General features: G+C 46.1%; 2 protein-coding genes and 1 non-coding gene across 6 annotated transcripts; all 3 read right to left on the reverse strand.

The window, feature by feature from the left end:
• Nucleotides 1-7,417: 7,417 nt before the first annotated feature.
• On the reverse strand, nt 7,418-9,487 carry RASL11A (RAS like family 11 member A). The gene is made up of 4 exons (XM_027727164.2): nt 9,348-9,487; nt 9,203-9,259; nt 9,051-9,130; nt 7,418-8,848 (listed from the first exon to the last, which is right to left on the reverse strand). Exons 1-4 carry the CDS (start codon nt 9,466-9,468, stop codon nt 8,396-8,398), a joined length of 711 nt encoding a protein of 236 aa, XP_027582965.2. The 5' UTR covers nt 9,469-9,487; the 3' UTR covers nt 7,418-8,395.
• A 6,819-nt stretch (nt 9,488-16,306) lies between these two features.
• On the reverse strand, nt 16,307-21,135 carry RPL21 (ribosomal protein L21). 4 transcript variants are annotated; one of them, XM_027727175.2, is made up of 6 exons: nt 21,083-21,135; nt 19,637-19,715; nt 19,031-19,092; nt 17,882-17,994; nt 17,075-17,225; nt 16,307-16,443 (listed from the first exon to the last, which is right to left on the reverse strand). In XM_027727175.2, the coding sequence occupies exons 2-6, from the start codon at nt 19,701-19,703 to the stop codon at nt 16,354-16,356; spliced, it is 483 nt and encodes a 160-aa protein (XP_027582976.1). In that variant the 5' UTR covers nt 19,704-19,715; nt 21,083-21,135; the 3' UTR covers nt 16,307-16,353. The 4 variants fall into 4 exon arrangements, with proteins under 4 accessions (XP_027582976.1, XP_039242796.1, XP_039242797.1 ...); XM_039386862.1 differs by lacking the exon at nt 21,083-21,135 and adding an exon at nt 20,664-20,682; XM_039386863.1 differs by lacking the exon at nt 21,083-21,135 and adding an exon at nt 20,118-20,136.
• On the reverse strand, nt 17,691-17,822 carry LOC113991117. The gene has a single exon (XR_003541839.1). It is a non-coding gene; the product is annotated as a small nucleolar RNA SNORA27 (small nucleolar RNA).
• Nucleotides 21,136-21,687: the final 552 nt, after the last annotated feature.

Genomic DNA, 21,687 nt, shown 5'->3' on the forward strand with positions numbered 1-21,687 from the left:
TGACATGCAAAACAAGAGATAACAACATGGGCAGGCAACCAAAAAGAGCTTGCAAGCATTGTTAATTCACTCTGAGACAAAATCAGAAAGGACAAAGCCCAGCTGGAGCTTAGGCTGCCTAGGGACAAGGAGAAACATGAGGGTTGCTACACATACCTTAGCAGCAAAAGCAAATGTGGAGAAATTGTGAGTCTGCCAACAAATGCATGAGACAACCCACTGACAGAGGATAAGCAAAAAGACCAAAGCATTGAATGCCTTTTTTTTGCATAAATTTTCATTAGCAATGCTTACTCCCGTACCTTCACATGTCCAGCATGATTTGAGAAGAAGTGGAACAACCAATAGGAGGAGTAACAAATGAAGGTCCATCTAGAGAAGCTGTAAGTATTCAGATCAAAGTGAGCAGATGGGATTCATCTGAGGGTGCTGATGTGACTTCATGGCTGCTGTCCATCACCAGGGACAGTTCTGACAATTGGAAACTCTCCTGCAGCATTTTCATACAAAACCCGAGCAAACATGAATTGGATGAACTAATTGTCAGATGGACTGAAAATTAGTTGGACCATTAGGTCAAAGAATAATAATCAAAGTTGTGATGGGCCATCTGGCAGTCAGTAATGAACAGAGGAGGAGAACAGTAATGAGACAGGAGCTGATATTGTTCAATATTTCCATCAGTCACCAGGCCAATGACATAGAGGGCACTTTCAGCACATTTGCAGATGATAGCAGATTAGAAGCAATGAGAACTGTTAACATTTGGCAGAGCTGATAGAGAGTCAATCCAGAGGGACCTTGAGAAACTCGGGACCTATGACAATAGAAACCCCTCAGAGTTCAACAAGGGCAGTGCAAACCCTATGTTTTGGTGTAGGATGGCATACTTCTGCCTACATAACATCCGTGCAGGAAAGGATCTGGGTTTTGCTATGAGACTTCAGTAAGAATTCAATGCGAGTGAAGCAAATGGTACACTGGAGATGCGTTAAGAGCAATATGACTGGCAACCAGAGCGTAGTTATTAATCCCTTCCTACTCAGTGTTGCCAAAGCTGCCACCAAAACATTGTCCCATGTTAGGACCCACACTTCAATAGGTCACTGAGAAACTGAAGAAAGTCCACTGGATGGTCAGTGGCCACAAAGAGATGCTGAGGGACATGGGTTTAGGTAGTCTGTCAAAGAGGTGGTTTAGGAGAGGTCTAAAACCAGCCTGCACCTACATGAAGGGGAATGACAACGACAACGAAGCCAAACTCTCCACATTAGTGGCAGCTATATAGAGAAATCCTGGGCTTCACTGGAATGAACAGGTTTGTCTCTTAAGGGGCCTGAAGGAGGGTCACGGAGTGGACCCCAGTGATGGAATTCTGACCACCTACTCCAGCTGACAGCTCACTGCCTAGCTTTTCTGTGGGTTGCCCAGCCAGCTCCCTCCGAGCCAGTGCCCATCACTGCCCTAGGAACTGCTGATTCCCACAAGTTGTCTCCCAAAAGACAGCATGGATGAGGTGGTGCTAGGTTCTTCCCAGACAACCTTTAACAGGACTCTATTGGGCATTGCACTCTAAAAGGCCTCCATAAGCCTCACACAAGACAACACAAAGCCTGTTTTGCATGCTAAAAATACCGCTCTCATGGGCTCAAATACAGCTTTCAAATAATTTTGGATATTTTGTACTGCAGGCGGTAAGAAAAAAAAAAAAAAATTATCATTAAGGACCTGAGTATCCCAGAGGGCCCAGAAGAGTCCCAAGATTGAATGCTATTTCATGTAGCCCAGCCAAATCTAGGGACAATTAGATTTACGGAGAGTGGGTATGGACCAGTCCATAGTTCACAGGGACCAGAATTCAGTCTCCAGCTCTCTTTCAGCTGGCAGCATAGGCACAATCATGGAGACTTTCGATCGATTGTCAGGAGAAACCTCTCTTGTGCTTAAGTCATGTCTGCCAGCTCAGTTCCCTACTGGGAGGATGTTGAAGACCAGGAAGGGCACAAGCAGAGGTGGAGCCCATTGTGTTGCCTCCACATAAGCAAGAAGGTTTTATAATTGTCAGTTCCCATTGTGCAGCTCGCAGGCATGTGCCTGTGTGGTGTGGCTGGGTGCAGAAGTGACATCTTCTTGCCTCTCCTCTGATGTGCCCCACGAAGGTGGACCCCTGAAAATCCCAATTTCCTCCTGTGTTTTCTCCTTACTGTGCAAGAGGACAATGAAGGTAGTAAGACAGCTCAGTGCCCAGATTAAAATAAAACTCAGTATCCATATCTTGCTTATATTTTATCAGTTTCATATCTGAACATCTCATTAATGCAGGTAAATAGACTATAATGTCTTCTAAGCAAGCTTGCTCAGAAATCCCTGAAACAATCAAAAGCCATAGGAAACAATTCATTGCATTTGATGCATCAGTTCTTGGAATTGTATCTATATTAGGCAATATCTCTTTGTTCACTCACATTAACCTAATTGCATGCATATTTATTGTGCAGTGTTCTTTAGCATCTAGGCAAAATCAAAGATGGCTGTTTCACTACTGAGATGGCAATTTTGAGTAAGAAATATGGACAGGTTTATATCAGTCTGTTAATGCTATTCCATTATTCAACACCAGAGCTAAAATTAGCAGTCACCTCAACAATCAGATGCATATTTTATCTTCAAGGTATGAGCCTAAATTAGCACAGACCTCAGCCTCCTATCAGTAGCCCTTAATTCTAGATAGGCTCTTCTACACCAAGATCATTGGCATGAGAAAGGCATGTGAGATTCAGATTAACTGTTTAAATGCTAAAGGGTCTCCAGAAGTCACGCTCCATCTGCATCCATTTGCTTTGTGCTGAAAAAACATAAACATCCAGATATGACATTTTATAAACCTTTTTAATAGTAAATCATTTCCTGGTACCTGTTTGAAGGAAAATGGGGTCAAACCCACCTGCAGAATTGCACCTGATTGTGCTCACTGCAGAAGCACCAATGCTTTCTTGAGGCCCTCCTTAAAAAGATGAGACACCTTTCCCTCTGCTAGGTGGCCAAGGAATGGGGAGCCTCGGGAATAGAGCAGGTGCTGTATCTCATCTGCACATTTTAATTACAGCCAAAGCCTTGTTGTGCAGCAGCTACAAACCAGCCCATTAGGAGGGGTTTTTTAATAGCCCATATGTGAGCAGTACTCGGGCAGATGTAAAAATTCCCTCTTGACCAAAGTGTTTTAAGTACTGCTAATATGCAGGGACATTGCCATTTGAATAGGATACAGGGCACTTAAAGAATGCAATAAACCCAAACAAAGTTCTCTGGTTTAGCCTCTATGTGCTGTCTGAGACATGAAGGGGTAAGACAAAGGGTAAAAAAAGTCATGGTTCTGATATAAAATCAAGAAATGTTCCTCCTGCCTGTGCTGATGGAGTGGTTACTGGTGCTGGACATAGTGGGATATCATGGTTAGGCTTCACGAACGAAGATTTGGGAAGGGCTCTACATAGTGGGATAAGAGCCAGGCCTTTTCTTTCCCAGCATTTGAGTGCAACCAATATATTTTCACCCAAACACCTAATCACGTCCATGTTTATTGCCCGCTATTTTGTTACAGGTAGGCAACACCACCTTAGCTGCCTCAGACCCTAAGGGGCTGTCGTTAACATGCTGCTGCCGCTGTGGTTTCTCCATGATTCATGTACTGGTCGGGATTCTCCCAGATCTAGGGTTAAAGAGACCTTTGAACTTCTTAATACCAAAAAAAGAAATGGTATCAGTGGGAGGTCTGCTTGCTGAATGTGCTTCAGATAAAACCTTGCTCTTAAAGGCTCATGGAAGGGGTCAGGCTCTGAGCCCCAGACAACAGGCGTCTTGCTTTGCCTGCACTGGGGTTTGTTTGCAGAAGGGGAAGGAAGTATCAGCTGCAGGTCCAGAGTTTGTAGTTCACCTCGCTGCCCCAGCGGGTGGAGAATGTAGTCCTCTCTTCTCAGAGGTGCTGCCAGTAACAGTATTTGTTGATATTGGCTTACCATCCCAAGGGATAAAATTACTATTAAATGTTTGCAAGGATCATTTGAAACCTGAGAAGAGGATGTTTTTAGTAACGGGGAAAGGGCCAAATACCTCAGAAGAGAAATATTCCAGCTTTAAGAATTAATTACCACTTCCAAGTAATGCAGGCTGACAAATAACCTTGCACAATTTCCTGGACAGATACATTTTAATGGCAATATTGTACACAGATCAAGAGCAAAATACAGTTGCTGAACCATGACCCTGCAAGCTCGGGCAGATGCCTTTGCCCAAACACTTGTCCAGCAAAGCCCAGAGGAGGAAGCATGGGGCTAAAGCAGCCACCTACACACAGCAGCTCACACCATGAGGGCCTCTCATGGCTTCTAGGGATGGTTGTTTTCAGTCACAAAAGAAAAACATGGATACCAAACTACCAAGTACACTTTTCAAAACAGCAGTTATGACATCCATGAAGTTCTGTAATCATTATGCAAAATTCACTACAAAGCTTTTCAGTTGTAAATCAAGTATCATAGGGCAGTGGAGTGAATGCTCAATCTCCATATCCTAATTTTTCTTTTGGTAGCGTGGGAAGATAGTATATAATTGGTTATGGTCCACAATATACACTGGCATAACAAGTCACAATATGTATTTGTACTTCTTTCGGTCAAGAGCATCAAGCATTGAATACAGGAAGAAAACTTCATAAACCAATTTTCTCAAAACCATTTTCAATAAAAAGGCTTTGCTTTCTCCTTCTTTTTAGATAGGTGAAATGAGGAGAGTGGTGGAACAACAAGTCTGAGAATCAGTAGGGTTTTCCGGAAATCTGAATTGTCACTAATTACCCCAGATCCAAGCTGACCTGCTGTTTTGAGAGCCATGCTCTAACTCATAATAAGCTTTTCAGGAACATCACTCTGAAGACACCTCAGGAAGACAGCTCTTTGGAGCATTGTATGTACTTCAGTGCAGTGACCCAACAACAGCATCACCCCCAGAGATGTTGCTTCTAGAAGGACAACTGACTTGTGATCCTCACTTCAGAAGAAATTGAAGAGATCTTGCTGCTATACTGGTGTGCATCACTAGCAGTCAAATGCCAAGTGCAACAACTGCCACGAAAGGTCACCTTTGCATAAAGGACTTTATTCTGAATTTCTTCATACCTTCCAAGATAAACAGTAGATTCGCCAAAAGCTAATTAAGTCCCCCAGGAATAAAATCATTTTACAGGAGGTCCCAGCATGGGATGCAGATTTGCTCCTAGTCATCCATCTATCCATCCATCCAAACCTTGAACCCTTTTGTTCCCTGTCTGAAGCTTGAACCCACTCTTGCCCTTAGTGTGCACACAGTCCTTGTTCACAGTCTGTCTTGTCTATCCACGGGCCTTCATATGAACAAACCACAGAATAAAGCATGAACCTTCAGCACTGACAATCGCATGTGCTGAGAGCCAAGTGCCTGTCAAGAGACACTGAGGAAGTAGCCTGGGTCCAGTCGCTTGAGTAGGACAAAAAGTGAAGGGACACCCATAAATCTTTTTGAAGAAAACATTCCTATCCCTATCTAGGGATCTGCAGCTCCTAAACTGAAGCACACAGAACAGGTTGATGGCAGCTGCTATTTTAAAATTCATGAAGTCTTAAAGCATTACTGGATGATTTCAGAGCTTGGAGCTAACTAGACAAAATAGTCCAAGAGGGGGGAGATGCTGATGTAGTAGCAGCCATAATAATGCATGATGCCGCACACATTCCTGCTTCTGAAAACCCACTCATCCGTCTTGTCAGGGAAAATTGCTGTGATTCTGTTTCATAGCGGAGGTGGTGGGAGGAAGGAGGCAGTTGCATATTTTCCTCTGATAAAGGAGAAAGGCCAAGCTATGCTCCACTAACCCTCCTGAAGCCACCCTGGCCTCTGTGTGAAGGGCTTAGAGACTGGTGAGGGCAAGTATTCAGTAGGGAGGGCATAAGTGACTCAGGAGAGAAAAGGCTTTGGAGCTCCTCTGCTAGCACTTTTCCTTCCTGCCCTGGTGTGCCCCTCTTTGCCTGCTCACTCAGGAATAAAGAAGGTGCTGGCGCAAAATGAGCTGGGACACAGCAGACTCCTTCTCTGCTTTTGCTGTCAGCTCATGGTGGAAAACTGGGTGAAGGTAGATCTGCACCAGCCAGGGTAAATTCAGACAAACAGCATAAATGTCTAATTTATGTACCTGTATTCAAGTGTTATTCAGAATGGCCCAAGTCAGCTGCTGCCTTAGGCTAAAGGTAAGACAGAACAGCCCTCCCTCCCTGCCATGGGCATGCTTTAGTCAGCCAGATTCTGCATTACATCCCCAAGAGGCTCAACCTGCCCCTGATATGTGGCCAGAACAGCCCAAGAGCATGAGACGTGTGAGGAGAGGATGGAAGGGTTTGCACTTGATCTGAACATGGGTGCCTATGCAGCAAGGGCCATCTCTTCAGCTTCTCCCCATATGAGAAAGAGACTGGGCAAATGACTCTTTACCCTCCTGCTCTTGCCTATCCCTGCCCATCATGTGCCCACTGACTCCTGTACAAATTCTCCCCATGTACCACAGTGAGGCCCTGAGCTTCTGCTTTGCCAGGGGTAGCCAGGGGCACCTAAAGTCTAATTTCCCCATGAGCGTGTGGCCTGTGTGATGAGTGCAAGTCTGCCAGGGATGTGCTCATTCTCACCAACCTTATCCCCTTGCCCCCTTTGACACCCCAGCTCAGCATCCTGGGCCTGGCAGAGCAACTCTCCCAGCAAAGAAATATTTAATATGTGTTAACACATTTACATGTTAACACATGTATTAACACGTTTAAACAATACTTTGATTTGTCCAGGCTGTCACCATGCTTTTGACATGAATTAACTCCAAGTGTTTGACCCAGTTGTAAGTCCCAGTTTCAGTCTGTTCCTGCAGGTCTGGAGCTGCCTCCCTTTCAGCTCTCCTGTTCCCTTTGGTAGAGCAGCACAGGGCCTTCCGGGAAGAGACATTTGCATAACATGCCTGGACTGACATAGGCACATATCTCTGGGTGAGAAATAATGCTGCTGGCATCCCATACCCCTACCCAGTGCTAACACAGGCCTCTGATGCTTCTACTAAGAGCATAATCTTTACCTTGCTCAGTCACCTATCCCTCAATTACCACCATCAGGAAGGCTTTCATTTGCAGACGGAGAGTGGAGGTGGCCCAGAAAGCTTCAAGTCTCAGGGGGCAGAAACAACAGAGAATGCCCCCTCACTGCAAGGCACAGCAGCTACTTGCCTTTCCATATGAAAGGAAATGGTCTTTGGACCTAATCTATGAGATTTTAAAAAATAAAGTCTTACTTGTGTTGCGCTCAAGTGGGGACAGCAGTTTGCCCTGTACAGATTAATCCACTTCCACACTTTCTACTCAGCATGGAACAGTTTTATTTTTTACATAGATATTTCAAAGGCATACTTAAAAAGCAAACCCCACATTCCATGCTCAGACATCCAGCAAACAGTTAATAAACCCCATTCTGGTATGGTTTACAGCTTATGTGAAATAAGAGTAAAAAGTCTGACCTGTTTCCAATAGCTACAAAATTACCCTGGGGAAGATAAAGATGTGATTCCTTTTAAATGTAGCTATTTTCTGTTCAGGGAACCTACGCATCAGTCCTTCCTATCACACATTTCCAGAGAAAGCAACAGCCATCCCACACACTCCTCTGCTGCGGATTGCTCAGCACTTTGTTCCACGGTAATCTGTAGGAGAAACTCAACCCTCCTGTTAAGTGCTTGAGGCTTAAAAGATTAATTCTGTGGAACGGGATCGCTAAAGCACATCAGAAATTGGAACTCACTCCTAACAGCTTATCAGCATTGAGGCTATTACAGGTGCAAGCAAAACGGCAGTTTTGAGAGAGGAAATCAGTCCTGTTATAATCAGCATTCTTACAGACAGTTTCATATCTTCATGTTGAATAGAGCTTTTTTTTTCTTCTCCTAAAAAGTTTTCCACCAAAGCTTTCCAAGCACTTTAAAAAGGCAGGTGACTTACAACATTATCACTCCCATTTTACAAACAGGAAACCAAGGCCTCAAAAAAAATCATTTGAGTAGCATAATACAGCAAATCCCAGCCCAAAACAGAAATGGAATCAAAACCTCCAGGCAAAAACTCCCCTTCTCCAACTACTTCTATTTAGTTGCTATGCAGCCCTTTTTTTTTTTTTTGGTAAAATTAACCCAACCAGTCAAATGAGAAAATGGCAAGGAAATTGCAAGCCTCGACATACTTACTTCTATACTGCTGGCATTAGTAAAAAAATAAAGATTTTTATTAACTAGTTTACAAAAATAAAGTCTATTGAGTCGCACAGGATCTCACTGGGAGGTTTATTTGACTTTGGAAGATAAAGCCTGTTTGAAACGTCTCTTTAGATCTTGCATGTTGGGAGATTTGGGCCGAGGGATGATGGACGACCGCCTCCTGTCCATGCTGCTGGTATGCTGTAGTTTGCTGACCTCCTTGCAAAGATACTGGAAGACATCACAGACGCCTTGGGAGTCATCGCTCGTGGAGATTTCCAAGAACAGGCTGCCTAGTTCATTTGCCAGCTGTAGTCCCTCTTTTGCCTGTACTTGCCTGGCATGGAGGAGGTCTGCTTTGTTCCCCACAATAATGATGGGAGTCCTGGCATCTGGGTGGACCTTGCGTATGTGCTGGTAGAGCGGTTGGACTGACTGGTAGCTGCTGTAGTCTGTGATGGAGTAGACCAGGAGGAAGCCCTCTGCCCACTTCATACACCTGGACAGGGAGTCCAGTACTTGCACACAGTCCTCCTGCATCTGCAATATAACACAGAACACAGATTCGGCATTGGGTGGTGAAGTATAAAGCCTATATCATAGACAGCATCGTCAAGCAGGTCCAAAGGGAAGCCTGAGCTCTGCCTCAGGAGACTACGTCTGGGCATGTACGAAATTTGGGCTCAGAAGCTGAGCCTTTGGGTGGCAGAGAAGAACCGATCGACCCAAAGCATCTCCGTACCTGGATGCACCCCGGCGTGTCTTGGATTTGTACGGCAACGTGGTCCCCCTCCAGATGGACCAGCCGGGAGTAGAGGTTGCCTGGGGAGCAGAGAGCCGTGAGCCGCGGCCGCGGGGCCCCCGCCGCGCCCGCCCCGCCGCCCCCCGCCTCACCTGTGTTGGGCTCGTAGTCCCCGATGAACCGCTTCGTCAGGAACCGCACGATCATGGCTGAAACACAGAGCGGCCGCGTTAGGCGGGACGGACGGACGGACGGACAGGGGAAGGGGACGGGCAGCCCCGCGCCCCCCGCACTCACCGCTCTTGCCGACACCGCGGGCTCCCAGCACGGCCAGCCGGACTTGGGCGCCGGGCGGCCCTGGGGGGCACTCGGCGATGGGCGCCAGCAGAAAGGGCTGGGACATGCTCGGCAGGCGCATGGGAGAGGCGGCTCCGGAGGGCTCGGAGGGTCTTCCTTCGGCTCAGCCGGCAGCGCCCGGCGCGGGTGGCCCACAGCGGCTTTTAAAGATTCCGGCGGCAGCACCGCCCCGCTCCCGCGGCACCGCCTCCCCGGGAACCGCCAGCCTCCGGCTGGCCTCCCGCAGCGCTCTCCCCACGTGCCCTCAGTGGCACCCCCCCGCTGCCCACCCTGGTTGTACCCCTGCCCCTTCCTCCCCACCACCCTCCCTGTTCCCAAGGCGTGGGGTGGCCGCGGTGGGCGCAGGCACCAGTGGGCTGGGGGAGAGCCCGGGCAGCCCATGCAACCTGTGGCCCAAGTCTGGGGCAGGCACTGCAGCACCCTGCTGTGCATCGCCCCGCCCCGAGGCAGGCGGACAGATGCCAGCAGAAGCCTCACTAGGACTGGGATGTGCACTTCCACACCCCAAACCAGTCCCAACCACTGCAACAGGCTCCAGCTTTATGTACCACCCTTGCTACAGCAAAGGACTCGAGTCTGAAAAAAAGGAAATGATTTATTCTTATACCTCAGACTATTTTGTTTTCTGCACCCGGACACATTCCTCCATTCTGTCTTGAAATCCCAGCTTGTGGATCAAGCAACTGCCAGCCTTGAAACCTAAGTGGTCTTGATTGGGCCCTTTGGATTTTTGAAGTGGAAGAATTTCAGAGAAGAAAGGTTCTCCACCACAGGCTGCCCTTAAATGAGCCTCAAACCTGCAAGCAGCTGCGGGGATGTTTCAGTCTCTGCAAACCGTTGCCCGGGCTTCAGCAAAGCTGCTTCTGCTGTGCACTGCTTTGTAAGCATGTAAGTGCTTACAAGATAACTCATTCAAAGGCTGCTTTCATTTTTATCAAGGAGATAGCACATGCCAGCAGGATACAACACAAAAGAGGCCAGTGGTTGGTACCCAAAAGGAGTGATCACACAATATTGAAGGATGGAGTTACTGTGGGACCTGCTGGGCCCTGGCTGTGGGGTTGATGCCCAAGGGCAGCCCAGGTGCCCCTGGATGCCCACACACAGGCAACTGAGCTGAATCTTGGCAGAGGTGGGGCTGTGCACTGGTGCTGCACTAGGTCACATTCCCCCCACTTTCAATACAGTTCTCAGAAGATGCATGCAATGACAAGTCGTTTTTCCACACTTTCCTCTTGTCCTCCCCCTCCATCTTTCTCCCCGCATCCTTGCAAGAGCCTCAGTACCTGACCTCCTATGCACTTCTTCAGACATCCTCAGTCACAGTGCCTCCAGTGACAAGAAAACTCAGAACGAGGGCACCAAATAACACTGCCAGCTCTGGCCTACCAGAGAGAAAATGTTCCTGAGAAAGTGAACTCTTGGCACTGTGGAGACAGGGATGATGAGGAATTGCTACCTGCTTCCCATGGGCACAGAGTTCATGCAGGAAGGTAAGGCATAGCTCAAGCTCTGTGCCCTGCAGCAGCTAGAGGACCAAATACCTCCCTGCCAGTGCTCTGCTTTGTTTAAAGATTCGCCCCTGGTGCCCCAGAAATGTTGTACCAGTGACAGTTCCACACTGCTCTTTGTTGAAGGGTTACACACACTCCACAGTAGCTAAAACCATGCTAATTAACATCAGTTAACGTAGGATCTGAAGAAAAGCAGAGCGGAAGAAGGGCTATTGATTATCTGTGTTACTCTAGAGCCTAAGAACCCCTATGGTAACATCAAGGGCCCTTTTAACCTCAAAAACCCATTGCCTCTAAAGTTTCTACTTCACCCCCCTTCATGCCAGAGACCTCTTTTCTTTCTAAAAAAAACATTTCTCATGTATCACTAAAAGCTTCTGATTTCCAGATGTTCCTGCTCCTGTCTTCTGCTCCTATTGTCATAGGATCCTTTGTATTTGGCCTCACTCACAGTGCCTCCACCAGCTATTTCTATACATTTCTTTACGAAAGAGCTCTCAGAGTACATTCAGTATGCCTCTTAGAGAATGCTACTGAAACAAGTCCATTCCAGGCAGATAGTTCCCAGGCATTGAGCTGTAAAGCAGTAGCATAAAGCAACCACCATTCCCGAAACTTGAGGAGCTGCCCTTTTCTGGGCAGCTGCAGAACTCATGCTGACTCACCTGCTCCTGAGAGCATCCCCAAAGGGCAAATAGTGATGGTCAAGCAGAGAGAGAACAGCGTACAAGGGAGGACGCTCTGCGAAGGAATTAAATGTCCAGGGTGTGACAGATTATCTTTCCATCAACACCTACCCAGGTGCAACAGGAGCAGCTCAGTAAATCGAAGCAGTTGAGGCTCAGATTAGCTGTCTCCATTCTGCAGACTAAGCATCCCTGGGATGCATGAGCCTCAAAGCTATTCCAAGGAGCCTTTCCTTTCTCAGCTCTGCAAGTCCCACTTGGAAGTGCCAGGCTGTACTTTCAGCCATCCTATGCAGATGGCCCATGCCACTATCTTAATGGTCTATCACTCATCCCCTTTCCCACAGCAACACTGCACAGTGCCAGGTATGCCATACTGCTGCCTGACCCATCTCCCTATTCCAAGTTCTGGTAACATTCAACTTTGGGGGGAGAGAGTAGGTGGCTTACTCCTGTGACTGCAGCAGGGAGGACATTTGAGAGCCTCTGGAGCTCCTTTTTCTCCTAAGAAACCAAATGTACAGTTTTCCTGGGAGTCTTTGCTAATGTTGTGGAGTCAACTAGAAACTCTGGGCTTAGTATTAGCAGGACCATGTAAGATCACTAGCAAAAGGCACAACACTTTTCCACGTGCAGAAGCACTGGTGAGAACTTTTGCTGTGAGCTGCCATGGCTTCAACATGCTTCTCTGAACCAAGAGGAGCACGAGGCCATGTTCAAGACTGCAGCTATTCCTTACATTCCCCAATTCCTGCTGATCAATGGCTAACCGGTTTAGAGTGGGCATGGACAAAAAGGTGATTGAGGGCCCAGGGGCTATCACCAAAAACCTCTTCTTCCAAACAGTAGAAAATGGAATCAGCAACCTCAGCCAGTTTTTTATATTTCTGAGTTCCTGAGCTGTATGGGTGGTGTTGGTGGGAGCGATGTTCCTACCCAGTGCTTGAGCAAGGATGGTTATGACTGTGTAAATCCCAGCAGCTATAACTTGATTCTTACATAGACCACGGTAGTACATCCACTGAGGCAGATGCATGGACACAAAAAGCTCATTATCCGTGACTTCCATACCACCACCCTCAGCATTGCAGGAACAGCTGGTACCTTCTTCCCATGCGAGGACAAGTGTTTGCAGCAATAGGGAGCCACTGCCCTGTGGAAGACACTACCTGCACTTGAGTCACGAGGTCCTACCCAATGATGGGCCCAGTTTAACCATGTCTTTTTCACCACACAGCCTGAACTACAGGAACGCCTGGTGCCTTGCAGCCTCTGCAAGGACAGGATGAACCTGACCTGCCTATGCTGGGATAGGGAAAGCCACTTTCTCTGGCAGGTGTGTGGACAGCTCTTGGCATCCCCTAGATGTAATCCCCTGCTGACACCCCAGCACAACATCTGGCTCTGGGATGCCAGCCATCTTTTTGATCACGAGGACCATGAATATGCTGAGCCCAGGATTGCACTGAGAAGGACAAAGAGGAGAACATCAAGACTGTTTACTCCATCCAATACATACAGCGGGAAGATTATAAAAGCATGAATTGCTTACATGTCCTCCTGGCAGCTGCTCACCTGCCTCTCCCCAGGAATAGGGCTGGAGGTATCTACAAATCCCTTGCCCTGCTCAGGTCTGCACCCTTCACCTGCTCCCTCCTGGGGTCCTCAGCCCACAGCCCCGTTGCACAGACAGTTCCTCCTCCTCCCCAGTCCTTTCTGCTCTTTCACTGACCTTCCCAGCCCAACACTGCCTACACACTCCTCAGCAAACCTCAGATCCTGGTGTTGCCACACCGCTAAAAAGGACAAAGCTGGCAGCTCAGAAAGCAGCTTCCTTGCTGCTTCTCTAGGAGACAACAGGAGATTTTGGCAAGGCTCTTGGCAGGAAACCAGCTGCAAAGGTTTGAGGCAGTTAAGGAGGAGGTAAAGGGCAGACAGCTCAGCCCCCATCTCCCAATTAGGCTCCCTGGAACAGACACAAAGCACTACACTGAAGTGTAACGGCTTGGTGAACTCCCAAAGCAATACTCTTTCCATATATTGCATAGGGACAGCCTGTCCACCAGCTCTGGGATAATGAAGTCTCTGTGTTAGAAGGGAACTGGAAGACACTGTGAACCTGATAAAAAGGATTCCATAATTCTGCTAGTTCAAGGCGTCCCCAGTTATATGAAAAGCCTATAGCTTAGAATTGTGGAGAACTGTTGTGAAATCTGCAAAGTACCGTGGAATGAGAATTCAGCTGTCACAGCATGGAGAGGAAACACCTAGCCTGTAGCTGGCACACTCACTGCAAGCTTTTGCTTACTAGGCACAGCCTTAGAACATGACCACAGAGAACCGGTTACAGCTTATGGTTCTAGTGTGTAAAACCCCTTCCAGAGCAAGTAGGAACTTGTGACTCCAAACCCTGTAAAGAAACATACTTCATGCTTCAGCTCATGACTAAAGATGTCCTGACAGGCAGTTCTTCAATACCTTTTCCCAGTTCACAGATCTCCCTCTTTCATCAGGACTGTGCAAAAACAGGGCAGCTGAACACATGGTACCAGCAGGTACCGATACCTGTAAGTGTCTGGGCTGTGCTTCTGCAAACCTCAGATGACCACGAAAACCACCACCACTGCTGCACTGAGTGCAACTAACAGGTAATGTCTGTAAACCCAAGACAGGTTACACCTTGGTTAATTTGTCCCATTTCCAAACACTAAAAAACCCCGAAAAACCTACTCTCTTCCTGTACAAAACCAGCTTCATTTTTGGTCACTTCTGGGAATCCTGACCATGGAAAGCACTCCCTCCTTCTCCTCCCAGCCCACATGCAGATTTCAAACACGTGTTTATGACCAACTACTGTTGGCATAGTGACCTTAAAAACACAGACACTAAATAGAGAACTGTTGCAATGCACAGCGCCTCTGGGACCGGGGCTTTTAAACAAGACCACTGTAATACTATCCAGTCTCATTATTCCAAATAGCTGAAAATAAATTCAAAAGTTTAGAACTACGCACCACTTATGATGTTAATCATTTCATCATACTGCTACAGCTAATCCACTGCGATTTTGAAAAACGAGTACAAGCCAAACACAGAACCAAAATAGCTTAGACATGCATGAATGAGAAGCAAATTTAAAATACCATCACCAAAGTTTGTACCCAATAAAGCCTCCCACTTAATTCCTACAGACACAAAGCCTAGTGGAAAACGATGCTTATCTTGCTTGAGAGGCAAATACCAATTTTAAATGGCTGTGGAAACCGACAAGCCAAAGAAGCTGATCAAGGTTTTAATACATATTTAGCTACTCCAAGAAAAGCCCATAAAAGCTAAGTGCATAAGCTGCAACAGAGGGCTTCTGGAGATGGTGATGCACTCCACGTCCAACACATATGGCGTCAAAATACAGCACTAGTGTCATGTATCACTCTGCTAGTGGGTAAGCTTTGCTCCACCTTCTTTAACTCACTTCCAAAGTCATTCCATCTACAGAGCCTGCTCCAGCTTCAAACAGCACCTGCTCACTGGAACCTGGAAGCTCCAGCACCTAAAGCCTGTCACCCTTAAGCACCAGGCCAAGCCTGACTAGGAATTCAAGGTCTGAAACCTACATTTCACAAGAATGGGAACACCCCCAATTGAGTGTTAGGTAAAAAACAAACCTCATCATTTCTCCACTTCTTATGCCCAAACTCACCAGCTGCCCTGTAATTCACTGTTCAATAACTTTCAACAGTCAATACCTACAAATGGAATGAGGTCACCTGCTTCTCTAGTATTTTACTCTTTACACAGACATTATTTTTACATCACTTACTCAAAGTAGCTAAGCACTGCTCAACATCACACTTAAAGGTGAAATATTATTTAGCTGTATTTACAACACAATTAGGCTTGAATTTATGCATTTTCAAGGCTAACCAAGCAGGTTACCTTCAGCAGTCTCTAGCAAGCTTCACTCCCTGTCTCAAACAAAGCTGACAAAACCAGCACTTAGTAAATAAGTCAGCTGAAGGTGACTTCCATTCAAGAAATCTGCAGGTAGCACTGGGCTTTTGTGAGGTATCAATAAATCTGGGATGAGAGGAATGCATTAGGGCATCCAACAGGCATGCAATAAACATACAAAATGCAAGTGTTTAGCTATGCTAGCCAATTAAAATGTTAAATATCAAAATATAAAGGCTGGCAGGTTTGGAATTGAAGCCTTGTTTCTAAATGACCACTATTTTATAAGAATGCTTATTGGCACGGGGATGTTCTAAACATCCTTCTTTTACAAGTTACAATGATGAAAAAAACAAATCCACCAAAATCTGCCCATGGGCATTTCTCCAGAGGTTGTTTTCAAAAATGGCTTCCACAATTCCTTGGTATTTGTGAGGCCCCTTAGCCAAAAGCTTAACTTTCAAGTGACTCTGGACAGTTCTTGGTACATGTTCTGAAGTCTGCTGGTGAAATATTCCATGTCCTCTCATATTACCTCATGATCATTACTAAGCACTAGCAGATTTCAGTGTTCCCACGATGTATAGTCTATATAAATGACTAAACTCGTCAGCAAAAGCTGCAAATGATTTAAATGACTAAGCATCATGGTAATGTAAGTTAAATAAATAAACTTCAATAAAAGAGAAGGTTTCTAAAGCATCTGTTCAAACACAAAAAAACCCTAAGTGAATCAGCCACAATCACATACACTTGTCCAAAACCAGATCTTTAATGTATTTTTTTATATATGCATCATGCCATGAATTCATAGGGAATTGGCTCCAGCAGTTCTGGATCCTTGCCATTAGTTCTCACAAAGTGTGCTTCTCTTGGTGGAGCAGGCTGTAAACAGAAAAATAAAAAAGAAAACTCATGGCACTAAAGCTCAGAAGCAAAATTACAGAAAATACATTCTGACAACCATTTAACACCTTATTATATAAACATTACAGAAATTTTACCATTCCTAGTCTCTAAAATTTGATTCAAGGAGTAGCAGTAAGAAAATTATCTGCTAGAAAGTGTGCTTGACTCTCACTGCTGAATTAAAAAACCTACACTTTACTCTCACCAAGTCACCAACCCAATGACCGTGGAGTGATGTACCCTGTCGTTCCAGAAGCAACAGCTGCTACCTCCTCTCTGAAGTCTGGTTATTAATTCTTTTCTTAAAGGGTTACAACAGAACCTGTTGCAACTAAAAATTCAACTAAACCAAAGACATTACTACTGATCCTAGAAATCATCCAGAGCTGTTGCTGCAGATCAGCAACGGAACAGGAAGCATCAGCCCCTTTGTTTACAGCCAAGACTACAATTTTCAGCCAAGACTACAATTTTCATCCTGGCAAGTGCGGTTCTGTTGCGGCACCAAACGTATCACACAGCTCCAATCCAGATGCACTGTGTGCTGCCGTTCTACTCAAACATTTAACCTCCCTCAGAAGGACTGTGAACCCAACAGATACATTACCTGACGTTTCAGTTGAACCCAAATGCCTTTTTCTTTTGCTTCCTTTTTCTTCCTCTCATTTTCCTTCACACGCTGCAGAAAGCTGTCTCTGCTCTTGGAATGTTTAATGTGCTCAATACGCACATTAATTCTCTTGGCAAGAATCTTGCCCCTAAAAAAGGGAATCAGTTTTCAATTTACTGCACTTGAAAAACAGGTCCCTTTAAACCTAGAATTACAGCCCTTACACGAGTAACTTCATAAGCTCAATTACAGATAATTTTTCTTTAAAGGGCAATACCTCAAAACACACAGCTGCAGATGCACATCAGATATAATGAAAAGCCTATTAGTATATAACAATGTGTTGACCATTTCAAATTAAAATAGTGGAGAATACATAATTTTAGCCTTGTAGCATACAAACAAATAATTTTATCACCAATATACTCCAGTCCAGTTCCTGCAACGCAATACCAACTTTTCTTTTTCTGACTAAACTGTACAAAATCCAGCTGAATCTGGCTGGATACAGCTACAAACTAATATTTGAAAAGGGCTTCAGTACCAACATGAAGGTTTGGCTGAAAAAAAACCATTAGGTAATGTCACTTAAAATGCCACTCAGAAAAATAAAAACTGTTTCCTCTGACAGGATCCAAGTCAAATGAGCATCATTTGCTTGGGTTTTAAAAGGAAATACACTTTACCCACCTTGAATGACCAATCAAGACAATAACTGTCTAACTGGTAAAGTGAAAGGAGGGTGCAATTACAGAACAACCTTCTCAAATGCGAAGTTTCAATACACAGAATTTGATTACTTACTTAACCTGCTTGTTAACAATAATGCCCACAGCGTGCTGAGTAACATTATATACCCTTCCAGTCTTCCCATGGTAACACTTGTGGGGCATGCCTTTTTGAACAGTACCCATACCCTGTTAAGAAGTAAAATAAGAAAGGAAAAAAGAAAACGGAAAAAAAAAAGGAAAAAAAGTAGTATTAAGGATTTTTCTTTCAGAAGTAATTTAAAGTATATGTTTCAAATTATTTGAGATTCATGTTAGAATTTATAACCATGCATTTTCTATCTGAAGACTACCAAATTTTGCTGTGTCAATTCTGGTTGCTTTCAGTGTCGGTGAAATGACTGATCACTTTGCTTTCAGCAAAGGCAAGCAATCACAAGAGACATTCATCATCAAGCTCCAGTGCATCAAGAAATGTCAATTCTGAAGAGTGCATTCTCCAACAGCCAAACAACAAACAAGCAAATTATACACCATCTTCTGTGTGACTGATACAAGAACAAAGCATTTCAAACAAAACCAAAGGATTCAACAAAGTAGGAGTCCTTGGTGAAACGTTTTCAGATTCACTACAATCTAATTTTGAAAATACAGCTGACTTTAAAAAACAAATTCTAAAAAATATCAAGTGATGGAAACACCGCTTCACTTTTCCCCCTGCATTAATATATATGATGTATCCTTACATGTATTTCTTCATTTCTACTTTTAATATGGCTTTGCAATTACCACCCCTGTACATATTTATTTTAAGAGAGGTAACTATGAGCTTCCCCACCATAAATCACACTTCTTCGGAAGAGCAGGCTCAAGTTGGGCAAAACACAATATCTACTGAAGGGACAGCTGAGGTTCCTACAACAGTAGTGCCAAAAGGCACCGCACAGCAACTCGAGCATTAGGTATGGCATCTTTGACTCACGTTTTTCAGCTGAACACAGCATCAGCCAAATTATACATAAAAACCCCATGTAAACCAGCATGTGATACTGAAGCATTACTACTGGATCAGTAGCACTGTCATTCCAGTATTGCTCCAAAAGTGAGCAGGGGGTACTTGTGTTGACACACGACCCAAGTAACAAAAAAAGACACCTCAAGAAACTGGAGACTGAATAGTACTACACTATTTTAGCTTTTAACCACGAAGCATTGCAGAAAGTACCTTGATATCAACTATATCACCCTTCTTGTAGATCCGCATATAGGTGGCCAGAGGGACAACTCCTGTTAAGAGATACAAATTTGGATACTTATAAAGCCCAGAGTTTCACATTCACACATAAAAAAGGATGGGGGACAGAAATCACGCATTTGATTTTCCTAAATACCCCAAAGATCAAACTTTTTAAAGCAATAATTATGTTTTTACACATTTCCAATTTTTAAAAAATCCAACTCAAGAAAAATAACTTTTAATTGTGTTCGTAGTGCCAAAGTTGAAAAGGCATTAAACTATTTACTACTTCATTATAAATGCAAATGTTATCACTGCTTATTGCTCAGACACAAAAAGCTGTATGTCTAAATAACTGTTGAAATATTTTCTTCACCTTCAAAATTAATTTTCAGGCACTGATAGAATCAGCATTGTTACTACTGACAAGCAGTCAGAGTACCAATATATTTGCAGTAAGAACTGAGGGTTTATCTGCATACTCTTCCACAATTTTTAGCCCAAGTTGTCAGAAATTCTTTAGCACAAGACACTGCTTCACAAATGCTCCCCAGAGTAACCTGATGCAGTGTTCTTACTGCAAAGTACACTCACCATGCTTGCGAAACGGCCTTGAGAACATGTAACGTGTCCCCCTCCTCTTTCCCTTTGTGTTCGTCATTTTGGCCGATTACTGTAAAAGTTAAGGAAAATTATTCAGAGCTACTAGTTCACTCCCTAAAATTTGACGGCACTTTCAAGTATTTCAGAAAAATAGAGTCTTTAAGCCTACTCAGAAGGACACTGCTTCCAAATGGCTGTGTCAATCCAAGTAATGTTATTCATTTAAGACATCACCAGCAATCAGTTACCACGGGGTAACTCAGGTTAGAATTGATGCTAGCAAGTCACCCAGCTCAAGCTCCTGCTTAAAGCAAGGTATACTATGAGATCTCAAGGCTACTCAGGGCCTTGTCCATGAGGTCTTGAAACCCTTAAAGGATCATAAAATATTCTGGGTTGGAAGGAACCAACCAGTTCAAATCCTGGCCCTGTACCGGATGTCCCAAGAGTCACATCATGTGCTTGAGAGTACCGTCCAAACACTTCTTGAACTCTGTCAGGCTTGGTGCTGTGAGCACTTCGCAGGAGAGTCTGTTCCACTGCCCAACCACTCTCCAGGTGAAGAACCTTTTCCTGATATCCAACCTAAACGTCCCCTAGCACAGCTTCATGCCATTTCCTTGCGTCCTGTCATTGGTCACCACGGAGATCAGTATCTGCCCCTCCATTTCCACTCATGAGAAAGTTGTAAACTTCAATGAAGCTTCCCAAGTGACCTCAGCCGCTCCTCCTATGGCTTTCCCTCTAGACCCTACTGCACAGCCTCCCTGGGCAGCCTGTCTGGAGGCCTGGATGTTCTCACGATGAACATTTTTCCCCTTATATCCACTCCGAGCTTCTCATTCTGACTTCAGCCAGTTGTCTCATGCTCCTGCCACGTGCCCCTGCCAAAGACACCTTCCTACTCAGAATATTCTGTGAAATCCGTGAAACCTCTGCCGCCGGTCGGCTACTCCCCGCTCCCTCAGCCTCTCTTTACGAGGTACTCAAAAGGCACGATCTCCACTACCACATTTACCGGCCAGTATTAAATCTGACACCAAGCGCACACGCCGTTCCTGCCGCCTTTCTTGTCCCGATCTCCCGCCGGAGGCCGCGCCATGTCCGGCCCCGCCGCCACGTGCTGCCGCTCCGGCGGGGCCCCGCTACTCCGCTCCTGCACCCACGGTCGGTCTCGGCGGCCCCTTCCTGCATCCCTCAGCAGCCGCCTGCCCGGCCACACGCCCGCACCGCAGCCCGCGGCCTGCTCGCTCCCTCCCGCGCCCTAACAAGGCCGTGCCACCCCCAGCGGAGCCAGTGGCCCCCGCCCGCCCCTGCCGGCAGCGCGATTCCCCTGGCCGCGATCCCCCGGCTACATTCCCCCCCCCCCCCCCCGGATCCCCGTCCCCGTGTCCCCGCCGTGTCCCCCTGGAGCGGCGAAGCGGCCCCAAGGCTCACCTTGCGTGCGCACAAAATGGCGCCCGGCTCCAAAAGAAGGGGGCGGGGCGCCGCGCCCGCCCTTAACAGCGGGGCCCTCACGGGGCTGCCCTCGCCGCGCCTGACGGGAAGCGCTGGGGAGGTGCCCGCCCGCCTGCCGGGGGGGAATGGCCTGAGGAGATGCGGCGGCCCCCGGGATGGTTATCCCCAAAACAGTCGCGGGGCCGCCCCAGTAGGAGTGTGACTCTTGGGCTAAAGCGGGGACAGCCGCTGGGCGTTTCATGGCTGTGCGTGTGTTTTCATGGCCACGTGCAGACACTGATGCCCAGGAAGTTCCGCCTGAACGTGAGGAAGAACTTCTTAGCTGTGCGTGTGACTGTGCCCTGGAACAGATTGCCCAGAGGGGTTGCGGAGTCTCCCTCACTGGAGGTATCCAAGAACCGTCTGGATGCAATCCTGTGCCATGTGCTCTAGGATGACCCTGCTAGAGCAGGAAAATTGGACCAGATGACCCACTGTGGTCCCTTCCAACGTGTCCCATCCTGTGATCCTGCGATTCTGTGACACGGGGCTGGTTAGTGGGAGTGGCAGGGAAGTGGGAAAACGAGCCAGGTGTCTATCAGGGA

Source organism: Pipra filicauda, unplaced genomic scaffold (assembly GCF_003945595.2).
Source record: "Pipra filicauda isolate LSUMZ 115617 unplaced genomic scaffold, ASM394559v2 scaffold50_size3627746_pilon, whole genome shotgun sequence".
NCBI lineage: Eukaryota > Metazoa > Chordata > Aves > Passeriformes > Pipridae > Pipra > Pipra filicauda.